Here is a 23,321-nt window from a genome sequence, read left to right as displayed (position 1 = left end):
TAATATAGTAAATAACATAAACATAAAATTGCTAAAAAAATTAATAAACTCTATATTTATTCAATTTCACACTAAACATTAACTTTGTAAAAAATAATCTAAAAAAATAATATTGTATTTAAAATGGTAGATAGCAGTTTCTTCTGATTTCTGTTTAGTCATGAAATGTTTTAAATTTCTTTGCACATGAAGAAATTGTTAATATATTACAAAGAAGGAAATAACAGTACCCACAGTAGTCCAGCAACCATGGATGGCATGTCCACGTTAGCAATCACATTTTCTCCAAAAAAACCGAATTAAACCAATCGCACATACAGTGCATAGTGAATAAGACATTTGCTCCTAGCGCATATGAAGCGCTTTTACTTTGAAGTTGCACTCACATGCTCGTGCGGATCCAGTGCAAGCAGCAATCTCCTGACAGTTCAAACAGCCTGGTTCACCTGCTTGGATTGTCACGGACTGACCGTCATGATTTGTGAATCAGAGGAACTCTGAAAATCCTAAGCTTTTGATTCTGGCTGATGGAATACGCGCTTCAGAGGAAGATATTAGATGAGCGCTAGATAGGAAGAAAACGCTGGATTTTCATGAGGTTCGTGAATTAATTTTTTAAAAATGAGATCTGCATATTTGCAGATGGTATATAATAGAAGTTTCATTGATAGTTGCCTTTTATCATTAGAAAAGTTACAAGGAACTGTTGAGGAGAGAATATGTGCTTCAGAGGAAGATTTATGAGTGCTTCACAGGATGCTGAATCTGCTGAAGTTGTGTGATGTTGGTTTATTACATCTGTTTAAATGAGATATGCACATATTTGCAGATGGTATATGATATTAGTTTTATTGATATTTGCCTTTTTATCATTAGACAAGACAGTTAAAAGTTACAAGTTCAACTGTTGAGGAGAGAGAGGGAGAATGAAACAGGCGAGCACTTTAACATTATGAGCTCGAACGCGTCTGCCGCGGCTCTGTTGCACACCGATCTATTATTGTAGTAACAAGATGGCACGTAACAACAAAATGAACCGTGACTGGTCGTTTACATGTCTCAGTCGCTTCACATGCAAGCAGGCGATTCTCAGCGCCCTCAAGAAACAAATCTGCCAAAGGGGAAAACGTATTAGCCGATGCGATAATTAAAATATTTAGAATATCGGCCGATTTATCAGCCTTGGCAATATATCAGTCGAAAACTAATCAGTATGTGTATTTTCTTGGAATCAAACCCATGACTGCTGTTGAAAGTGCTACAGTTGACCTACCGGAAGAGTAAGGTTCAACAATATCACAAATAAAATATTGCTTCCGAATGTTCATGTACCAGTAAATTGGCCCAATTCGGCCAAATTACAAATGACATTTTTGCATCAACTCAAACACGATCAACTTTACCTCTGGCTCTACTGACCTGCAACCTTCAACACACCAGTTCTGGTCCCAGGAAACCAGGAAGTAATCAGAGGTTGCTTTTTTGCTCTAAAATAAATGTTTTACTCCACTGACAGTTTTGGGTTTAGGTTTAGGGTTGGAGTTTTGCTTAGGGAGTAAGGTTAATAAAACATGCATTCCTGGTGACTGTATTAAATAATTTGCAACTGAAAATACAATTAGTTTTGGCGATACTCTGAGGACATTTCACCCAAAAACTGGGGCCCACACGTGGCCTTGCATTCAACAACACTTCCAGCTTCGACCACTGGGGGCAGTTGTTTGAATTTCGATAAGCACAGACCGATCAACTTTCAACCTACTGCCGCTGAATTCACAATGCAATAATTTGGAAGGACGGTGCGTGTCTATATCACCTGTTGTTTGACTATGTGATATCCAATTGCTTTTCACACTGATGGACAAATAAACAACTACACTTGGAGGTGCACTCAGTAACTTTTTTGTTTGTGTTGTCTTGGAATTACACTGACACCTAGCTCATGGATGCAGCATTATTCAAAATTAATGGTTTTTAAATACAGATTCCATTGCAGAAATTCACTATTCACAGTGAGCCATAATTAGTTTAATCCATGAGTGAAAGTGTTTAATAACAGCTTGTTTACTGAGATTAAGTGAGTAGGATTCAACTGGTCATCTGATCTTAGCATGGTAGCCCCCATAGCTTTTATAAGGTTACTAATATGACTGAAGTCTTCATCTCATGTGAGTGCTCATAATTTTATAAATATTTTTTAAAAATTACAATTTCTTTAGGGGTACAAATTTTTTAATGAGGAAAAAATTACTGAGTGCATCTTTAAAATGATATGTTCTAGATTTTGGAGTGAACTGAAGTTTAAATGTTTGTCTTCATTACAAGCAAAGCCAGGATATGCATTTAATTGGTTGTACATGGGTTAGGGTCGGGTAAGGGTCAGGGTAATTTACAGTAAACTTGGCTTGTGTAATGAACCCCTGAGAAAATAACTAATGTCTTTCAAACATTATCATCATACTGTTCTGCTTAACCCAGCTTTGCCTTGCCCCTCAGAGGGAGTGTCGTTGTGTGGCGAGGAATTCTCATACTTGTGTGTGTGTGTGTGTGTGTGTGAGTGCGCTTGTGTAAGCAGTTTGTGCAAGTGTTAAGAGGGGGGATGGTGGTGGTCTCATTGTCTGCAGAACATGTTTGACAGGCTGTCTGCAAGGGGAGCACACATTCAGACCTCTTCATCTTACCCTCCCGTTTTTCCTTCTAAATTACCCCTGACAGGAGGGAGTGTGGAATCTGAACCCCAGCTTTGGGTTCATATCAAGGTTGGATCGGTGGAATCCCTGTCTGGCCTGGGCTATGGAGCTCTCTAGTCTTCCGTTCAGATAGCATGTCGACTTCCTTGTAACATGAGGGGGAGACGGATAGCTACCGCCACCCTCATGATTAATGAATGGCTTTTCTCATAATCGCAGTGTTACTCAACACCTCTTTTGAAAGCCTTGGACTATATCTCACTCTCCAGAATAGTCTAGGAGTCTTCGTTCTGGGGGGAGCACTCCAAGGTTCCCCAGTGTCCTTCTCCAGAATGTTGATTTAAGAAATGTGACGTGTGGGGATTTTACATTTGAAAATCAGTGCTGCACTGAGAAACATTATTTCTCAACGTCTGAGGATATGTTTAACCCCTTTTATTTCATATGATCATTTTTTTTTTTTTTTTTTTTTGGTATGTACTGACCTTAAAAGCTGATTTCATCAACCAGACTTCACCGTTTTGTGACTACATGGTTTAACTTTATGCAAATGAGCAACGGTGCAGTGAATAGGTGTGAAGATGATGGAACCCATATGATCTTATGCTGCGTTGCATTCAACTTGGAAAGTCTGATTTTCCAACTTCCTACTGGGAAAAGTGCAATGGAATGCTACTTGAAGTCGTAATTCCATCATGTCTGCACCCAGGATGATATACAAAATAAATGATAAACATTCACTTGTATTAAATAATATCGATAAATGAGTAAAAGTTCCTACATTACATGATATTAAAGCATGTTTAAAAATTTTTTTAGCAGAGTAGCAGGTGTTCAAAACATGGTAAATTATACTCTCTTTTGATAATCGTACACCTGTAGCACAAATGCTAGCATTGCAGATTGTTTCTGAACTGGATTGCTAGGAGACATGTCTAGTGACAGTCAAACACCTGCTAAGCTAATGGGAGCATTGTAGTTTTGTTTCCTTAAACGTCATCTTCCAAGCATCTGGAAATGGAATGCATTTATGCTTGGAGATTGGAGATATCAAGTAGGAATATCCTATTCCATTTGAATCGAATGCAGCATTAGGGTTGCCAACTGTCCCATGTTAGCTGTAGCATCTAGTATTTTGGCTGAAATGATAACATACCATACGGAACGCCTATTTTCCCATATTTATGTGCCAAAACGTTAGAGAGGGCCAGTGCACATAATCTTTACCTCTTGTCTTGTTGTCAGCACTCTGAGAGAAATCTGATTTGCCAGTCACTCCCAGGGCACTGTGTCATAATGACATTCGCGCATGAGAAATGGTCCTGTTGACTCTTCATTGGATATGGTCAGTTACTGCATCTAGGCAACCAAATATAAACATTGCAGAGTCTTAAGTTCACCTACAATAACTCATTAAAGCTTTTTAGTACTCTGGCTGGGTGTAGCTAATATTTACTAGTGCAAAAACCTGTAAACAAGAGGACTGTATATTGTGTTTGCTGCTCTGTTGAATTTTCATTATGTGGCAGTGACCCTGTTTACAACTGGTATAGACCTGGTATAGCAACCAAAGTGTTGGGGTCTGAGGGATCTTTTCTGCAAAAAGATTAAAATATTTCATAGAGTTCATCAGTCGAGGGCAATTGGATATGAATATTAAAAGATAAGATCCACAGTTTGTTTTAAAGCTGAATGACAGCAGTCCAATTTTGGAGTTTGAATATATTTTTTACATTCAGAATACATACCTATGTATGGGACATAGGAGGCCTTTTCATAGATCAAACAATACTGTATCGGGGTTCAGGAGTGTCCCCTGAAAGAAAATGTATAAAATTTAACTCTTTATGGACCATTTTTATATATTCCTTAAAGTGACAATCTACTAACACAAACAAACATTTTGCATAACAGTGCAACATAAAAATACTGTTTGCTATATATGGATATATACAGTAGGCTGTAGTTATAAATAGGCTGACTATGAAATAATGGAAACGTTCTCAACAGCAGAGAACTTTTCTAGGATAACTAGTAATTTGGTTATTACTAGTTAACCAAAAAAGTTTTGGTTGCCTTTATTTTCCATCCATGCCAGAGATGATGACATCTTTGATTATTATGAAAGGCTCGTAACATGCTGATTAATTAAGCTAAATTTAGACGGGGGAAAAAACGTTATAGGCGCCAGGTTAACTTGTCCTGTCACATACCTGCCTTAGCAGAACCATCGGAGTTATATATCAGACAGATGAAGATAGTTTCACTTTGCTTCATTCTTGTTTTCTGCAATGTGTTTATGCGAAAATTGCTAGTATCCATCTATATTGCTGCTCACAGTGTCTCCGCTACTGTTGTTAAAATAACTGCTCCTGCAACTCTACTTATCAGGGTTTATGTGGCACCTTATGTCTATAGCAGGGAGAGAGAGGCAACGCGTGCGGAGCGAGGAGCGGGAATAAAGTGAGTCCGGCGGTAGAGAAAAATATTAATTAGCATGGTGTGTACAGCTCTGTAGTATTGACACGTTGCTCACTTAAACTCTGTAGAATTGTGGTGAGCAAAACAGCATCTCAGAATGCTATTCTGAGATGCGGGTTGGCACTGTTTTGGCGGCACGAGGGGGACCTGCACAATATTAGGCAGGTGGTTTTAATGTTGTGGCTGATCGGTGTATGTTGATTTTTGTTATCTAATTTAACCATCTTATTGTGCTACATCCCAAGTGTATGATGTCAAGTCTTCCTTTCTTATCTTGGCATTTCTCCAGCCAAGTTATTTGATTAAGTGCCCTTAGTTTTTGCCGAGTCTTAAAGTTGGCTCTCATGAGAGTGATGTGGATATGGAAAAGGTGAGAAGTAATATGGAAAAATAGACTGAGAGAGAAGGCATATGCAGCAACAGTGGGGCAGAAATGGCCTTGTTTTTCAGGAGTCCCTGATGGCGTGTGGGGTGTATACTCTGTCATAATGGATAAAGTCACAGCCAGTACATCCTGACACATTGCCCTCATTCCTGTCTTTCAACTTCTTTTTCTTTCATTTCTCTTTCCTCCTGATGACCTGACTGACTGGAAGAGTGTTTATACATAATCTCTAAATCAACAACACAACACAAAATGTTACTGCATCTCCTCACTCTGTATGCTTTGTTTTGTTTAGAATGACTTGGGTGTGTAGGTCGCCAAGTTGAGTCGCAATAGGTACGGCACCATAAAAAATGATACATTAATACATTAAATTGATGGCAGTCCTGATGCTTTAAAATCCCCAAAATTCACATAGGTTGAGAAGTCAATAAGCAAAAAAGTGTTAGCGTTCAGTGTTGCATGTTCCAAGGAAGATAGATCGACTTTGTGTCATTTAAGGGTGGGAGTTAGCAGGGACCAGCAGAAGCTGTTAAAGGAGTGTTTGTTTTGAACACAGACTTTAACTCAGTTGTCATTTGTGCCTCGAGGACATGGGAAGAGTGACAAGAGAGTGCATGATGGCAGTGGGGATGTGCAGAGATCGGCTGGCTACGTGCGGAATGTGGCCTGTCAGGACAGGCCCACGGGGAAGTTTAAGCCCTCGGCAGAGGCAGAGGTGAGCCGGGTTGGAAGATTAATGCAGTTACTGTACCAATGTGAACACCAGTAGGCTTAAAGTGGTGATCATGTAACATTACCCCTCCTCTATCGATTTTGTCACATACAAAGGGGTGTGAATTCTTGTGAGAAAATGCTTTGTAAGGGCCTGACCACTCATACATTTTGATTTTTGTTAATGACAAGAAAAACATTAATTGTGACTTTGATGATTCATGTCTGAATATGCTGTTATTAAACAAACATATGTATGGGTTTTTCAAAATCTAAACTAAGACAAAATTTCTGACTCTTCTCCTAGAGCTTTCGAGCTACATCTTCCAAACTTGGCACAGACCTGCAGACTGTTCTGACTTGTGCTATATCTTTTATTATTGATCGGACTTATTGATAATCAAATAGGGCATTGGTTCCATTCAAACTTCTCTCGAACTGTAATGCCTATCTAACCTTTATAATATAAAGTTCAAGCTATTAAAACTATTTTAATACTATTTATTAACAACATCATGACATCACTAACAAAAAAGTAATTTGGTGCTACCATGGTTTTCTTTGAGGTACCTTGGAGTACCATGAACTGTAAATACCATGGTAGATAAATATATTTTAGTCATTCAGTACAGATGGTGTATACTCACTCTACAGTGGTACCACTGTGGTACTTTTTTGTAAGATATCTGTTATGAAATGTTTTTTCGTCACCGTATCACCTTCTCCTTTTTCCTGTTTGTCTTCTTTGGACTGGCTCATAGTTTTTCTGGTTGTTTATTTGTGATGTAGACAAAACATTCTTTTCCATTTTGTTTTAGATTTTAACAACAGGGTAAATGTTTGAAGAATATAGTCCCAAAGTACTCTATTTGCCATAGATACTCTTTGCCAAGATACTCTATTTACCATATTACCATTTGAGTTCTGTTGTTTTTAAGAGTTGTCGGTACATGGAACAGTACGAGTCAGCAGACTATTTTTGATTTTACTGATATATATGTTTGAGAAACTCTCCAATGTGTCTGAATAAGCATTTGACCTGTGTGTTTGTGCGAGAAAGCTTATGTCATCCAGCTAAGAACATCTTGCACCTTTATGGAAATAACAAGGAAGTACTTTACAGTATTACACCACTGCATTTGTATTGTAATGCTGCAGGCACACACTGTACAGAGCCTCTGACGCTGTTTTAGTTGTTTGCATAGGCAATAATTACTTATTGCTTAATCATAATTTGTCTGTAAAAGATTAAGCACTGGCCTGGTGGCTGTCACATGGTGCAGCGGGGGTTTGTTTTTTACTTTATGCAAAGCGGTCAGGTCACATGTCCAACTCTGTTTGTTGTGTCAGCTGAATGGGTACAAAGGAGAGATTATATTGTATGTCAACAAGTCACAATGCCTCTGGACACTTTCATTTTGAAAGCTGTCCTTTTCAACAGTGGTACTGTATGTGAATGATATGAAACAAAGAATAAGGATTTTGATACATTTTAAATTATGAAAAGTCATGATGTAAAATGAATAATAATATTGGTTACACTTTACAAAAAAGTTCCATTCTGTTAACAATAGTTAATGCATTTGGTATCATGAACTAAAAATGAACAATATATTTTTACAACATTTATTAAACCAGTCTTATTAACAGTTGTAACATTATTAGTGCATCATGCATTAACTAATATTAACGTATGAAACTTTTCATTTAAAAAAATTAGTAATATGTTGAAATTAAAATTATCCAATGTTGTTACTTTATCTAATGTTGTTACGTGTCCAATTTGTTTTTATTAAAGGGTCAAAATTAACTCTAACGTAATCATACAAATTTCCACTGGAAGGCGCCCGGCTGAAAAGCCGTTACTGGGCAGTACGCTGTCAGAGCCAAAGCTTCAGATTTAGACCAATTTACTCTGTATCCTGAGAATTTAGAAAAGGAATTAATAATTCTGTGGAGGCAATGCATAGATCTAGTAGGGTCGGAGATGAATAATGAAATATCATCTGCATAAAGCAAAAGCATATGTGCCACACCTCCCGCCACCACCCCTGGAAAATCATCCTCCTTTCTTATCATGGCTGCTAATGGTTCCAGGGCAAGACAGAACAATAATTTGGAAAGAGGGCAACCCTGCCGGGTGCCCCTGTCCAGAGTAAAATAATCTGAGATTAATCCATTTGTTTGTACCGCCGCTACCGGGTGTCTATAAAGTAACTTAATCCACCCAATAAAAGTATTCCCGAACCCGTACATTTCCAAAATCTTAAAAAGATAATCCCATTCTACCATATCAAATGCATTTCTGCATCAATTGAGATGGCAGCGACCGGAGTCTGATCATTCGCCACTGACCACATGATATTAATGAAACGCCTAATGTTATCAGAAGTGCTACGGCCCCGAATAAACCCCACCTGATCTATATGTGTAAAAGATGTCATAACTTTACTTAATCGGTTAGCCAAAATTTGACAATATTTTAATTTCTAGCTGGATCAGGGAAATTGGACGGTAACTCTTACACTCGCTTGGATCTTTGTCCTTTTTAAGAATCAAACTGATCCGGGCTTGCATCATGGTTGGCAGAAGCTTTCAATTCTTTAATGATTCCGTATAAACTTCTAGCAAAAGTGGAGCCAATTCTGTAGCATAAGATCTAAAAAACTCAGCGGCAAAGCCATCTGGCCCCGGAGCCTTGCCTGTAGGCAAGGCCTTAATTACCTCACCAAGCTCTTCCAAGGTTATCGCAGAATCAAGAGAATTTTTTTTGCTCAGCCGTCAGTTTAGGAAGTTCTAATGGTTCCACAAAGTTTCTAATATCCTCATCAGTAGACGAAGATGTGGAACTATTGAGATCAAGATAGAATTCTTTAAAAGCATTATTAATATCAATGGTTGAGGTAAATATTTCACCACCAGCAGATTTCACTGAGGGAATGGTAGAAAAAGACTCTCTCTGTTTTATTTATCTAGCCAGATGTTTTCCTGCCTTGTCCCCCAACTCAAAGTATGACTGTCTTGCCCTGAATAGCCAAAACTACACCTTCCGCAACAAAATAGTATTATATCTGTATTTCACTCGGGTCAATTCTCTGAGGCCATCAGACGACATTCGGAGTTTCAGCTCTGCCTCAGCATTTTTAATATTCCCTTCCAACTCCACGAGTTCTCGTGTTTTGGATTTTTTGGTGAATGAGGCATACTGTGTGATCTGGCCCCTAAGAACCACCTTAAGTGCCTCCCAAGCCACGCCCACAGAGGATGCTGAGGACCAGTTGGTCTCCATTTAAACATTGATTTCAGCCTTTAACATTCGTTGGAATTAAGGATTTTGCAAAAGGGATACATTACATTAAAGCGCCAACTATATGATTTCCTTTTCTCCATATGTGGCAACACCTCTAAACACACCAGGGCATGATCTGAGACTGAAATGTTTCCAATTGAACAATCAACAACAGATGAAATGAGGGACTTAGATATAAAAAAAAATCTATTCAAGAGTAAATCTTATGGACTGATGAAAAAAGGTATAGTCCCTACCAGATGGGTTCAAAAGTCTCAAAATACAGTATCTGTTAGATCAAGATTTTTACACATCTTGTGAAGCATCAGTGTTTCTCTAGGGGGCTTGCACACTTTTGCTTCAATATGATCAAGGACCGAGTCCATCAAAAGATTAAAGTCTCCTCCCAATATTATATCATGAGGGGTGTCAGCGGCTTGCAACATCCCTTCAAGATCTTTAAAAAAGCCCTGATCATCAATGTTAGGTGCCAAAATAAGACTTTGCCCCTGAATTTCTGCTAAAACAATAATGACTCTTCCTAATTTATCTTTAATCTGTTTGAGACATTTGAATTGTAGATGCTTACTTATCAGTGTAATGACTCCCCTGCTCTTACTTGAGCCAGCACTAAAGAAACCTTGTCCACCCCATATCTTCCCAAATTTTTCAGCTTCTTGCGGGGAAAGATGCATTTCTTGAAGAAACACTATATCATATTTCTTACGCTTAAGAAGAGAAATAACCTTCCTTCTTTTTATGGGGGTGCCCCAACCCATTCACATTCCACGTGGAGAGAGAGAATCCACTCATATTAACATTTGACATTTTGAAATATGAGGAAAAAATAGATTGTGTGTCAAAAACAAAATAATAAAGACCACATTCCAACATTAGTGCAACAGTAAAACCCCGAACTTCCCCCAGAACCAAATAAACAGAAACATGAAAAACGTGTGCATTAACCACACGCACGACAGTGCAAACTGGTGTCCATCCTTTTAAACTCAAACAGTCCATGTACGCCTACGAGAGCCCCCGCGACAACTTTGCCATCGGATTGCTCAAGTCCGGTGTTTCTATACAAATTTTGTGAGACAGAATTACACAACAAAAGATAATCTATAAAGCAAACTCCAGCCAATAGGCAGAATAAACACACGGAGCATGTAGCTTCATCCACAAAACTATCCCAAAGATGTGTTACTCCACAAAACAAACTCTAGCCGCTAGGCGGAACCAGCACAAAAAGAAAAAAATAGGAGCTCAGTTTCCTCGAACAGTGAAACGAACATGAGCCGGCCCACTCGGCTGCTATATGAGTGCAACAAATTACCATCCTTAGCATCTGTTCTCAATTTGGCCAGGAATATCAGTGCAAAAGCGACCTTCCGTTGATGTAAGTGTTTCTTGCATTCCTAGAATCTATCACGTTTCTCTCTTGTCGAATTCGCAAAGACTGGGAACAAGAAAATGCTGTGGTTCTTCCAAGAAAGCTTTCCTTTACTCCTCGCCTTGCATATCAAAAGATCTTTATCAGATGATCTCAGAAATTTGGCCAGAATAGATCAGGGCCTGTCTCCCTCAATGGATCGCTGAGCCGGAACCCTGTGAGCTCGCTCGATTTCCAGCTTATGGTCTGTCAAGCAGATTTGGAAAGAGCCTGTCCAGGAACTTCACCATATCCTGACCCTCTTCAGCCTCAGGAATTCCGATGATTCGTACGTTATTCCGTAGGCTACTGTTCTCCATGTCCTCCAACTTCTTCCAGACACTCTTCAAATCCACCTTGGTCGCTAGCGGCTTAGCAGATAATTCCCTCTCCGATGACTCCAGATAATCGATCGGTTTCTTGACATCCCTCACTCTTGTAACCACCTCAGAGAATTTAGTCTTCATGGCAGTGAACGATCGATGTATTACAGCAAGATCCTCCAAGTCAGCAAAGACCTTCGTCAGCATTGCAGACATGTTCAACATCTCTCACCAAATTTCCCTAATTTCTCCAACCAAATCAACTCCCTGGCTCAGGGCCTTCTCGGGGGCGTCAGCTTGAGCATGTAAGTGTCTTTTAATGTCTCCAGTGCCTGAGGATTTTGAATTCTTTGACATATTGTCCTCCTAGAACAGTTATGGAATAGAGTGTATCAAATCTCACTGGTTTATATCATTAATAGTGTTAAAACTAGCAAAGTGCGCAGAGCTCGCCGTTCACCCGTTCGAACCTCACATGGCATCACGTGACTCCACCAATTTTGGTTTTTTTTGATGAAATTATATAAAGATATAAATTACTTGTAATGCTGTAGATTTACAGTATATGCATCGGTCTAACAGCATTTTTGGTTTGTGCTTTGGCCTGATGACAGTTTAGAATATCAAACTTTGTAACAGTTGTTCTTTCCCTTTAAAGTGAGAATGGAAGTCATTTGTATGTGTTCATTGAATGCTTTTTCATTTCATCTTTTATGCAGTCCAGCCATAACTAGCCTCCTTTGGTTAGGGACACTTGCAATGCAGCTCTCCAATCACCACTTCGAAATAAACCACAGCACAGACTTCTGCTTGCCCAGACATTGCAAAAAGGTGGAGACAAACTGGAATGACCATAGCTGACACAAAAGTACAAAATCCACCCTGTACTTAAGCCCTTTCCCACCTTTCCCGTTTGATCCATTTTAGTTTTCGTATGGATTTAAGAGGAAATAACCATCTGATCAGAGAATTATAAAAAGTGAATACATTTACATCCACAAGAACTTAACGGATCTTCTTCAGTATGCCTGATCAGCATGCAGTAATACAGATGAGAAATATCTGACAGTTAATACAGGTATTTCACTAATTACTCTGCTTTAATAATTATGCTCTAAATGTCATGTTTGTGCTTATATTTAAAGTATAATTAAGAGAAACGGTGCTCAGGTTTTTCTTCTTTTACTTTTTGTGCTTTATAAGCATGCAGTAATACACTGATGTAATGACTGATGTATGCCATCATGAAATCAGAGACTCGCCCCTCTAAATTTCAAATACAAGTGGTCAAAAGATACGACCAGGTCTACTTGTGATCGGATCACCCAAAACACATCTTAATAACCGGTCATGTAGTTAAAAACACTCAGTTGTGTAGTGTGCGCATCACCACAGCCGAAAACAAAAGAGTGTGAGTCATTAAGTGTGTGTTTGGCTTTATACAGGCAATGAGAGTACTTGGAATCATAATTGTGTTTTAGATTTTTCAAACATGCAAAATGCAGAAATCCACAATGTTGAATGTATTGGTGTAATATACACTAGAACACATTTTAACATATTTCACATTTAATTTGGGAATGAGGGGTGTTTTCTGGGGGCTAAGCCCCTTATTTCTTACAAGCTCAGGAACGCCCCTGTTTACTAACAATGTCCAGCAGTGTACAGGATGGCTAAAAAAAAACAAAAAACAAAAACAGGGCTCATATCTTAAAAATGCATAAAGGCGTTTTCACGATTTTTGGCTTATTTCTATGACTTTTTGTAAACAACAAGATGATGTCTCTGTGACACCATTGTGAGCATCAACTTACTACAAATAAATAAATGAGTAAATAGTTTGGCCTGAAAAAAACAGGTCCACATGGCGAAAGTGAATCACCTAAGTTTGCTGTTATTGATAACTTAGCTAAATGATTTACTTATGTATTTATTTGTAGCATGCTGTTGCTCACTATGACATCACAGTGAAGTCCTTTGGTTGTTTCCAAAAATTGTGCAAACACCTTTATGCATTTTTTAAATATGAACAATCAAACATAGTGGCCCCATTTTTTTGGGGGGGCCACCCTGTATACACGTGCATCACAGGAGAATTACTGTATGTTCTTTTTCTGAAACATGATTAAGATTTCCACCACAAATTATGTGTTGTATTTGATAGCACATAGTGTCGGAAGTGGAATTACATTTTAAACATTTTCGGAAAATGGCAGACTTCTTTGCCTTTCTAAAGCTAATTTTATAGCTAGTGTTCTAAGTATCAAAAATACACACAATCAAATAATGTTTTCACACATTTTACATAGAATTGTAGCTTGATTTGAAATTGCAAATGTATATATATATACACAGTACTGTGCAAAAGTCTTAGGCACATAAGATGTTTCACAAAAGCATTTGTCTTAAGATGGTTATTTATATCTTCAGCTTTAGTGTGTCAATAGGAAATATAAATGTTAGACTCCCAAACATTTCTTTTGCAAATAGAAATGATTAGAATAGTCATGGCCCCCACAAAGCCCCCCCACTGAACATTGTGTCTGTCTGAGATTACATATAGAGACAGAAGCAATTGAGACCAAATAGATAGAAGAACTGTGTCGAATTCTCCAAGAAGCCTGGAACATGCTATCTGCCAACAACCAAGAAAAACTGTGTCCAAGTGTACCTAGGAGAATTGGTGATGTTTTAAATGCAAAGGTGGTCACACCAAATATTGATTTATCTTTTTTAGGTTTACTAGACTTTGTATGACATTGAGTGATAAATGAAAACTTTTAATTTAATTATTTTTGAAGACATCCTCACTATGCAACATTTTTCACAAGTGCCTAAAACTTTTGCACAGTACTGTGTGTGTGTGTGTGTGTGTGTGTGTGTGTGTGTGCGTATATATATATATATATATATATATATATATGAAATCTGTTAGTTTTAATAACAATAATCCGCTGGGACATAAAAGTGTCTGCAGTTGAAGAAACTCCCTAGCGTGTCTCAACAACATTCCTCTTAGCTGAGAAACTGATTACTCGTGAGTTTCTTCTTTCAAACTGTTTTGATGCTAACCTTCTGCTCTAATGCTGTTGAATGTTATCAGTTTGGAGTCAGCTAGAGGTTAGCCAGAGAATGTAAGCGAGCAGCGCAGTTATCCCTCTCCTCAGTAGGGTGATTTTTGGTGTGAAAACAGCAGCATAGAATTTCCTCACAGCAGGGTCAAGCAGTCTTGCTGTAGTCCAGAGCCATAGGTCTCTCCCACAGGGCATATATTTTTATATCAAACCATAGAGGGGAAGGAATGATCGTAGAGTGAGGAATGATCTCAGAGTTGACCAAACCAGATCACTCCTGTTGGTATGCAGGATATCAGTAAATGCATCCAGACGTTGACTGCTGGGCCAGATGAATAACGGCTCAACACATGATTCGTGGATTATTTTAGGAAAGCCTTGAGTGCTTACCCTCCTCTGCATTGTTAAGGTTTTCTTAAATAGACAAATGAATCTTACAAAACCTTTTGTACTTGAGATTAAAGTTGCAGTCAGGATTGAACCAACTCTAGTTCCAGGGAGGGGCAGCTGGGAATTCCACTGTGGCAACAGGCTGGCTGAATGGGCGTTGTGTTCAGCTGTACTCCAGCTGTGTCGATTTATATTGGTGACCAACAGCCGGTCTATGGGTAACTGTGCCAGACTCGCCCACTCAAGGGAAAACTTTGAGAGAAATTACCAGAGATGGAAAGTAATGAATTACAACTAATCTCGTTATAGTACTTGAGTAAATTTTTCAACTTTAAGTATACATAAATAATAGTACTTTTAATTGAGTTGATTAAAAATGAAGTATTCAACTTTGCTACAATTATTTTTCACCACAATTACAAAGTACAAAAACATACATAATATTTCTGAATTTTTGGGAAGAATACATTTATAAGCGCTAAATCTGTTTCTAAACTAAAACGTGTTGTGTGCGGCACGACGGAAGCCTGCAGGGCACAGCAGCTCTCATAAACTGCTGCCGGTGTCCTCTCTTCTCTAGGTTCTCCAAGATTTTCTGCCCTGTCACTATACAAGAACTGTAATACAGTGATTTTCTGCATATTTCATTTTATTATGGAAAGGAGACGTTCATTCAGGTATGAGGGAACCGTCTGAACATGTTTAACCACTGATCAAACTTCACTTGTTTTTAAGGTAGGCAATGTTTTAACTGTGTCAAACATTAACACAATGTAAATTGACATATGTGGGGATATCGTGTTTAGAAAGATAAAATGCCAATAATGTCGGAAATTAGTGGGGACTTGGAGCAAAAATGCCACCGAAATTGACAAAAATAACCCCGAAATTCTAAATATGGTGGCAAAAAATGCCCACGCAATGAGTTCCTGTGTTTTATTAATAATATCTGATATAGTTACAATGACATACATTGCAATCATCTTTTGACTTTTCACTGAACATAATTTTTTTCCCCACCGTTCGGTTCCTCTCACCATCGCGCACACTAACGCATCAGTTCGGTATTGTACTCTCACGTTAAATTATGTTAAATTCATACTTGAAAATGTATGAATTTCAATGCATTAGATAACAAAATATCAAACCAAGTGGCTTCTTTAAATTAATAATGCTAGACCTTTTCTCAGAACCTTTTTTGCTGTGGTCTCCAGGTCATTTTTAGTGGATGTTTGAATTCAGTTCCCCTCACGTTCAAACGGGTGTCCTAGCAGAGTAACCACAGGTTTGTCACATTAACTGTGGGCATGTTTGACAATCAGAAAGTGTCCAAATGTTTTTCGTCTTAAAGGAATACTCTGGGTTCTTTTGAATGTAAGCTCAATTGTCAGCATTTGTGGCATAATGTTGATTACCACAGGAAATAATTTCAAATCATGCCTCATCTATAAAAAAAGAAGCAAAAACTGCAGTTACAGTGAGGCACTTACAATGGAAGTGAATGGGGCCAGTCCATAAATGTTAAAATACACACTTTTTCAAAAGTATAGCCAAAAGACATGGCAATTAAATGTGTTAAAGGTACTGTAAGTGATTTTAGCCATTCTAACTTATACGAGACTAAGCCATTGATTTAGCCACGCCCCCTCTTTCCAAACACTGCACCGATACCGTTGAAACCGAAACAAAGTATGTCCCCATGGTTGTCAAACACAACAGTAGTAAAATAGCACCCTCAACTGACAAATTATAAATCAGAATATTGCATTAAGCCTCAATAATTCGCTGCATCGCTATGAGAACGTGCAAAATGATTGACAGGCAGAAAGCGTCAGAGACAGCGGTCCGCAGACAATGTTTTTTTGCTGTTTACAAAGTCTAAAGCGGTCACAGAGACCGGTAAGATATCTCATGACACTTATTTCTGTGATTATCTTTCAGGAATTTTTTGCATACATTTCCATGATAAAATCACTTACAGCACCTTTAACATGACTTTAGTGTAATCAAATCACTAACTAATCTTGTCTGTGTAAAGTAGTATGCATTATTACTTCATTGTCATGAAGACGTACCTCCAGTAGATGTAGAACAGAGTTTTTAATACTCGAATCATGTTAACACGTATAATGTTTACGTATAATGTTTCACACTCAAATCATGTATACACATATAATGTTTACATCGTGTGGCTAACATTTTTAAACTGTGTATTTTAACATTTATGGACTTGCCCCATTCACTTCCATTGTAAGTGCCTTGCTGTAACCACGATTTTTTTTTATTAGTCAAATTTATTTTCTGTGGTAACTAATAGGTCTGGGTATTGTTAGAGACTTTCCAATTTGATTAAATTCCTATTCACAAGCTCTCGATTTGATTCTGATTGCAATTCAACATGATTCGATATTGATTCATATGGGTATATTTCAATTATAATGTCTTATATATTTTGCTTACATATAAAATACAGGTGCATCTCAATAAATTAGAATGTCGTGGAAAAGTTCATTTATTTCAGTAATTCAACTCAAATTGTGAAACTCGTGTATTAAATAAATTCAATGCACAGAGACTGAAGTAGTTTAAGTCTTTGGTTCTTTTAATTGTGATGATTTTGGCTCACATTTAACAAAAACCCACCAATTCACTATCTCAAAAAATTAGAATATGGTGACATGCCAATCAGCTAATCAACTCAAAACACTTGCAAAGGTTTCCTGAGCCTTCAAAATGGTCTCTCAGTTTGGTTCACTAGGCTACACAATCATGGGGAAGACTGCTGATCTGACAGTTGTCCAGAAGACAATCATTGACACCCTTCACAAGGAGGGTAAGCCACAAACATTCATTGCCAAAGAAGCTGGCTGTTCACAGAGTGCTGTATCCAAGCATGTTAACAGAAAGTTGAATGGAAGGAAAAAGTGTGGAAGACAAAGATGCACAACCAACCAAGAGAACCGGAGCCTTATGATTGTCAAGCAAAATCGATTCAAGAATTTGGGTGAACTCCACAAGGAATGGACTGAGGCTGGGGTCAAGGCATCAAGAGCCACCACACACAGACATGTCAAGGAATTTGGCTACAGTTGTCGTATTCCTCTTGTTAAGCCACTCCTGAACCACAGACAACGTCAGAGGCGTCTTACCTGGGCTAAGGAGAAGAAGAACTAGACTGTTGCCAAGTGTTCCAAAGTCCTCTTTTCAGATGAGAGTAAGTTTTGTATTTCATTTGGAAACCAAGGTCCTAGAGTCTGGAGGAAGGGTGGAGAAGCTCATAGCCCAAGTTGCTTGAAGATCTGCTGGTGTTGGTCCATTGTGTTTTTTGAAAACCAAAGTCACTGCACCCGTTTACCAAGAAATTTTGGAGCACTTCATGCTTCCTTCTGCTGACCAGCTTTTTAAAGATGCTGATTTCATTTTCCAGCAGGATTTGGCACCTGCCCACACTGCCAAAAGCACCAAAAGTTGGTTAAATGACCATGGTGTTGGTGTGCTTGACTGGCCAGCAAACTCACCAGACCTGAACCCCATAGAGAATCTATGGGGTATTGTCAAGAGGAAAATGAGAAACAAGAGACCAAAAAATGCAGATGAGCTGAAGGCCACTGTCAAAGAAACCTGGGCTTCCATACCACCTCAGCAGTGCCACAAACTGATCACCTCCATGCCACGCCGAATTGAGGCAGTAATTAAAGCAAAAGGAGCCCCTACCAAGTATTGAGTACATATACAGTAAATGAACATACTTTCCAGAAGGCCAACAATTCACAAAAATGTTTTTTTTTATTGGTCTTATGATGTATTCTAATTTTTTGAGATAGTGAATTGGTGGGTTTTTGTTAAATGTGAGCCAAAATCATCACAATTAAAAGAACCAAAGACTTAAACTACTTCAGTCTGTGTGCATTGAATTTATTTAATACACGAGTTTCACAATTTGAGCTGAATTACTGAAATAAATGAACTTTTCCACGACATTCTAATTTATTGAGATGCACCTGTATATTCTCTCCCAGCTAATTCTGTGAATTATACAGGGGACCTTCTAACTAGGTACATTACGAAAATATATACATTTTACTAATTATATTTTATTAGTTTTTCATAATTTTGGTCACATTTGAGCTTTTTTTAAAATTAACAAATCCATGTATTCAGTCAGTTAATATGATTTGTACAATTTACAGGTATTTGTATTGATTGATTTGATTTATAGAAAAAACGGTACTGTCTCTTTCAGAAAGCCCACATTTCTGTAAAGAGCATCTGTAAATGAGTGCATGTTAACGAGAGAGACTCAAACATCTCATCTGTCCCACATGTTATTAGAATTAAATGTTTCTTTTTTGTTGTTTTTAATCAACTACTGTCTGTAAAGAACAGAAAGGGTATTAAAAGACAGATGGGTTACGTGGATCTCGTCTTTGGACACACATTATATGTAACAACTTTTACTCTCAAAATGCAGTGAAAGGTTCTTGCTGCTGAATACTACACCACTATGCTACACAATCACTGGTAAGTGAAATCTAAAAATTTTCCTGCGAGTTGCCAATATACATTTTAGTCGCATAGCACAAAATTTGGTTGCAAATGCGAGTGATTTCCTCTCATTGTAGCAGAGTGTTGCGCATAGAGTAAAAGATCGATCTTGGGATTTGAGAATTGATATCGAGAATGTTCAAATATAGATTGTGATCTGAAAATCTATATTTTTACCCACCCCTAATATTATGTCACAAAAGTTTTTGATTAACTTATATTGAACATAGAACATTCCTTTAATTTTGAAGAAAATAATTTATATATTGTATTTGAAACCTACATTTTTTTTTCTTTTTTTTATGTTTTGCCCAAAAGTGTGTTTGCGTTATATTTCATAAAAATAAAAAAAAATAAAAAGCCATTTGTTTTGATATTTCGTTACATAATGAAAAGATATTCACACATTTTTCACTGTGGTTTAAGTGTCCAAATATTTTTTGGGCCACTATATGTGGTTTTGAAAACCGTTTCTCTTATTATACTCCATTATCTTTATTTTTTCCTCAATGTTCCTAATTCCTTACTCTTTCCTAGAATGATCCTTAATCTCCTTCTGTCAGATTCCTATCTGGAAGTACTCTGTCGACGTTTTCCCACTGTATGTTTGTCAGTGACTCCAGGGCAGCCATTTGTGATTACAATCATCGTCCTTAACCCAAAGGGCAAACGGTTCCTCACTTTGTCCCTGAAATGCCTCACAGGTGTGTGCATACACCTGCACGCTTGTATAAATCTCTTGTTAAAGCAGTCCCCTGTGAAAAATTGTGCTGCTTTCACCGATTCAAAGTCATGACAATGATACAGTATTCATTAAACCATGTGTTTGTGGCTCCACACCCAAATGCAAAGCCATAAAGACAGCTGATGCACCTTCTGCTGTTGGGCTTGAGTGGTAGATGTTACTACATAGTGTATCCAATAATGCACATAATGATCTTACAGCAACTGTTCATATTGAACTTAGAAAGCATGTCAAACATGAGGGTTTGGCCTTGGATTATTGTGTTTATTAATGAATGGCATTAGTAATTTAGCCTGCCAGTTAAACGTTCTGATCATCTTATTTGGCAAGTTTGGGTCTTACGAAGAGGTTTTTATTTTTGTTTGTGGTCAGTGGAACCCAGTATTGCTTTCTGTTTTCCTAAATATAGACGTGGCCCTGCACACATTGATGCAAGCTGCGTTAATTTGTGTAGGCTCTGTAATACTGTGTGGGGAGTGATGCATTGTGGTGTATAGTCACTCCTGTGATGTGGTTTGATGGAATGAGCTGATCTGATGAGTACATGCACTTAACGTCACTGCTTGTGGTGCTGACTAAGCTTTTTGGGTTAACATCTTGATTCTTAGTTTATAGACTAAACTTTTAGATCATGTGTAGAAAAGAGAGAAGAACAACTTGGGATGCACTGCTAAAAATCCTTTCTTTATTGGTATTTTTGTCTTGTTTTCTGTTAAAAATATCTAAACGTCCTTAAAAAAGATACATTTGCTTGAGAAGAAAAAATGTGTTTTGGCTAATTAATTTTATCGGGTTTTAAGTACAATTCTAACAAATTTTTGTGAGGTTAATGCTTTAAAAGGGGGGCAAAAACTAATTGCCAATGGGGTATTAAGAAAAATAAACTTAATTCAAGAAATATTCTCTGAAAAAAGTGTTAATATCTTATGAAATTTAGCTTCACAAATATCTCATTTTAATGATGTTTAGATATTTTTACTGGAACAGTACAAAAAGACGGATTAAGAAAATTATTTTTGCTGTGTCTTTCCTGTACTGTTCTTAAGGGTGAAAGTCTTTGTCACACAAACTGACTAAAAATTTCTCTTTCTGTCTTCTCTCAGGGCTGTGACCCAACTGTAGCTCTCATCTGGGGGAGGACCACCACTCCCTCATTCCCATCAACCCTCACCCTTGAGCCCCCAGTCCGAAGCAGCCATGGCACCACGGAAACGCGGGGGTGGAGGGAGTGGCACATCCTTCTTCTTCTGCTGCTTCCAGAGCAGTGACCATCCAGAGATCACATACCGTCTTCGAGAAGACTTCGCCCTGCAGACCATGGAGCCCACACTGCCCATCCCCAGCTATGACGAGCTGGATGCCATGTTCTCAGAGCTGGTGGTGTGTATCATACTGCAGACTTTAAAAATCTCTGATCTGTGTGGCTGATTTGCAGTTATTTGTTGGGTTGTTCAGTGGCACTCTTCTGCTCATGCGCTTCCCAGAACACCCTAATTTAAGTGGACCAACAAGACATCTAAGTCCACTTTTATGTCCATTGACTGTGTGTGTGTATATATAATATAATATAATATAATATAATATAATATAATATAATTAGTGCTCTCAGTCGATTAAAATTTGTAATAGCTATTAATCGCATAATTGTTCGTAGTTAATCGCGATTAATCACAGATTTTGAAAGTGCTGAAATTTGACTCTAAATAAAATTATTTTCCTGTCAAAATATATTTATTACCTTCTTAGGAAAGAAAACAAAACAATATGTAACAATATAATGCTTTATTTACATTTTCCAAATAAAGCCTTCCACAGTATAAAGATAGAAATGCACTAAAATAGCACCAGTTCAAGTAACATTAAACATTTTCCGAAGTCTAGTCCCCACATAGGTTGCATGTTCATTGCAATGATAATTAAATCTCTTAAACTCTCATCCGCCACAATATTAATTAGCCGGCAGACTGTGGCTATCCACTTTGTTACAGCAATCGTAAAGACGCGTTCATGATTCACGTCAGGGCATCAGTGTCAGCGCCAGCGTCAAGCGCCACTTGGAACTCCACATGAAAAGAGCTTGCAGACAAAAATGTCTCATTCTGCTTTTTGGTGATAGTTAAGACTTGCTGTGGTTCTGTGGTAATTAAAATGCTCTTTACTTAGGCAGAAAAATAATTTTATCACTGACACTGAATCACTGCTGTGTTTATGTGAATGGATGATCATGAATATTGATGTGATTCACACCTGAGGAGACAAAGACCCCTCCCCTGAGAGAGAATGAATGTGAGGAGACTTAATAATTGAATGTATTGTTTGTAGCTTATTCACAAAATCAAGTTTAAGTTAAAAGAAGTAATCTGACTATACATTTTCTTTACATAAAGACTTAAAAACTTCAGACCTACACTACCGTTTAAAAGTTTTTAGATCTGTAAGATTTTTAAATGTTTTTAAAAGAAGTCTCTTCTGCTCACCAAGGCTGCATTTATTTGATCCAAAATACAGCAAAAAGTGATATTGTGAATATTTTTATAATTTTAAATAACTGTTTTCTATTTGAATATATTAGAAAATGCAATTTATTCCTGTGATCAAAGCTGAATTTTCAGCATCATTACTGCAGTCTTCAGTGTCACATGATCCTTCAGAAATCATTCTAATATGCTGATTTTCTAATATGGGCATATTTACAGCACATTTTACACATTTACACCCGAACAGATATTTGCAAGCACAAGCTTCGTTGATGAAAGTGGGGCAGCAAAAACACTAGTTAAAATATAATCTAAACATTCATATTATTTTTATATCATATTACATATCATATTTATATCATACAGCATACAATTTAAATACCTGCTTTAGCCGAAACAACATTTAAATGTAACTAAAACTTGCCTATTAGGACATATTTCAAATTTCAATACTCTGAATCCTAGCTGGCAAATCTGGAAATAGTCCAACTAGTAAAATATGTACATGTTTATATAAAATAGCATGTCAACTAATATGTAAGTTAAACTAAATGACTTACTCATCCGAAATTGTATCCTCGGCTGGATCAAGTCGCTCTTCAAAATGCGAACGCTCATCGTCGGAGTCCCGCTCTTCTTCTGAGGAAAATGTGAACTCTTTATCACCTGTGTAGCGTGCCATCTTCCAAACGCGCAGGAAAGTGAATTAACTTGATGCTTTTTAAGGCATTGTTGGGGGCGTTTACCATTTGCATAGATCGTCTCAGCACATTACC

The 23,321-nt window shown here is 37.7% G+C and overlaps 1 protein-coding gene across 2 annotated transcripts in view; it reads left to right on the top strand.

The window, feature by feature from the left end:
• The window catches only part of LOC127409824 (disheveled-associated activator of morphogenesis 1-like), a 94,737-nt gene that overhangs the window by 2,528 nt on the left and 68,888 nt on the right, over window positions 1–23,321 (top strand). For both annotated transcript variants that reach the window (XM_051644669.1, XM_051644668.1), the window contains exon 2: window positions 21,172–21,448. In XM_051644669.1, coding sequence (XP_051500629.1) covers window positions 21,266–21,448 — 183 coding nt within the window. In that variant the 5' untranslated portion in view covers window positions 21,172–21,265. The remainder of the gene's footprint in view (window positions 1–21,171; window positions 21,449–23,321) is intronic.

Source organism: Myxocyprinus asiaticus, chromosome 19, assembly GCF_019703515.2.
Source record: "Myxocyprinus asiaticus isolate MX2 ecotype Aquarium Trade chromosome 19, UBuf_Myxa_2, whole genome shotgun sequence".
Classification (NCBI taxonomy): Eukaryota; Metazoa; Chordata; class Actinopteri; order Cypriniformes; family Catostomidae; genus Myxocyprinus; species Myxocyprinus asiaticus.
Note: the sequence above shows the minus strand (reverse complement) of the source record. Positions and strands in the feature narration are given on the sequence as shown.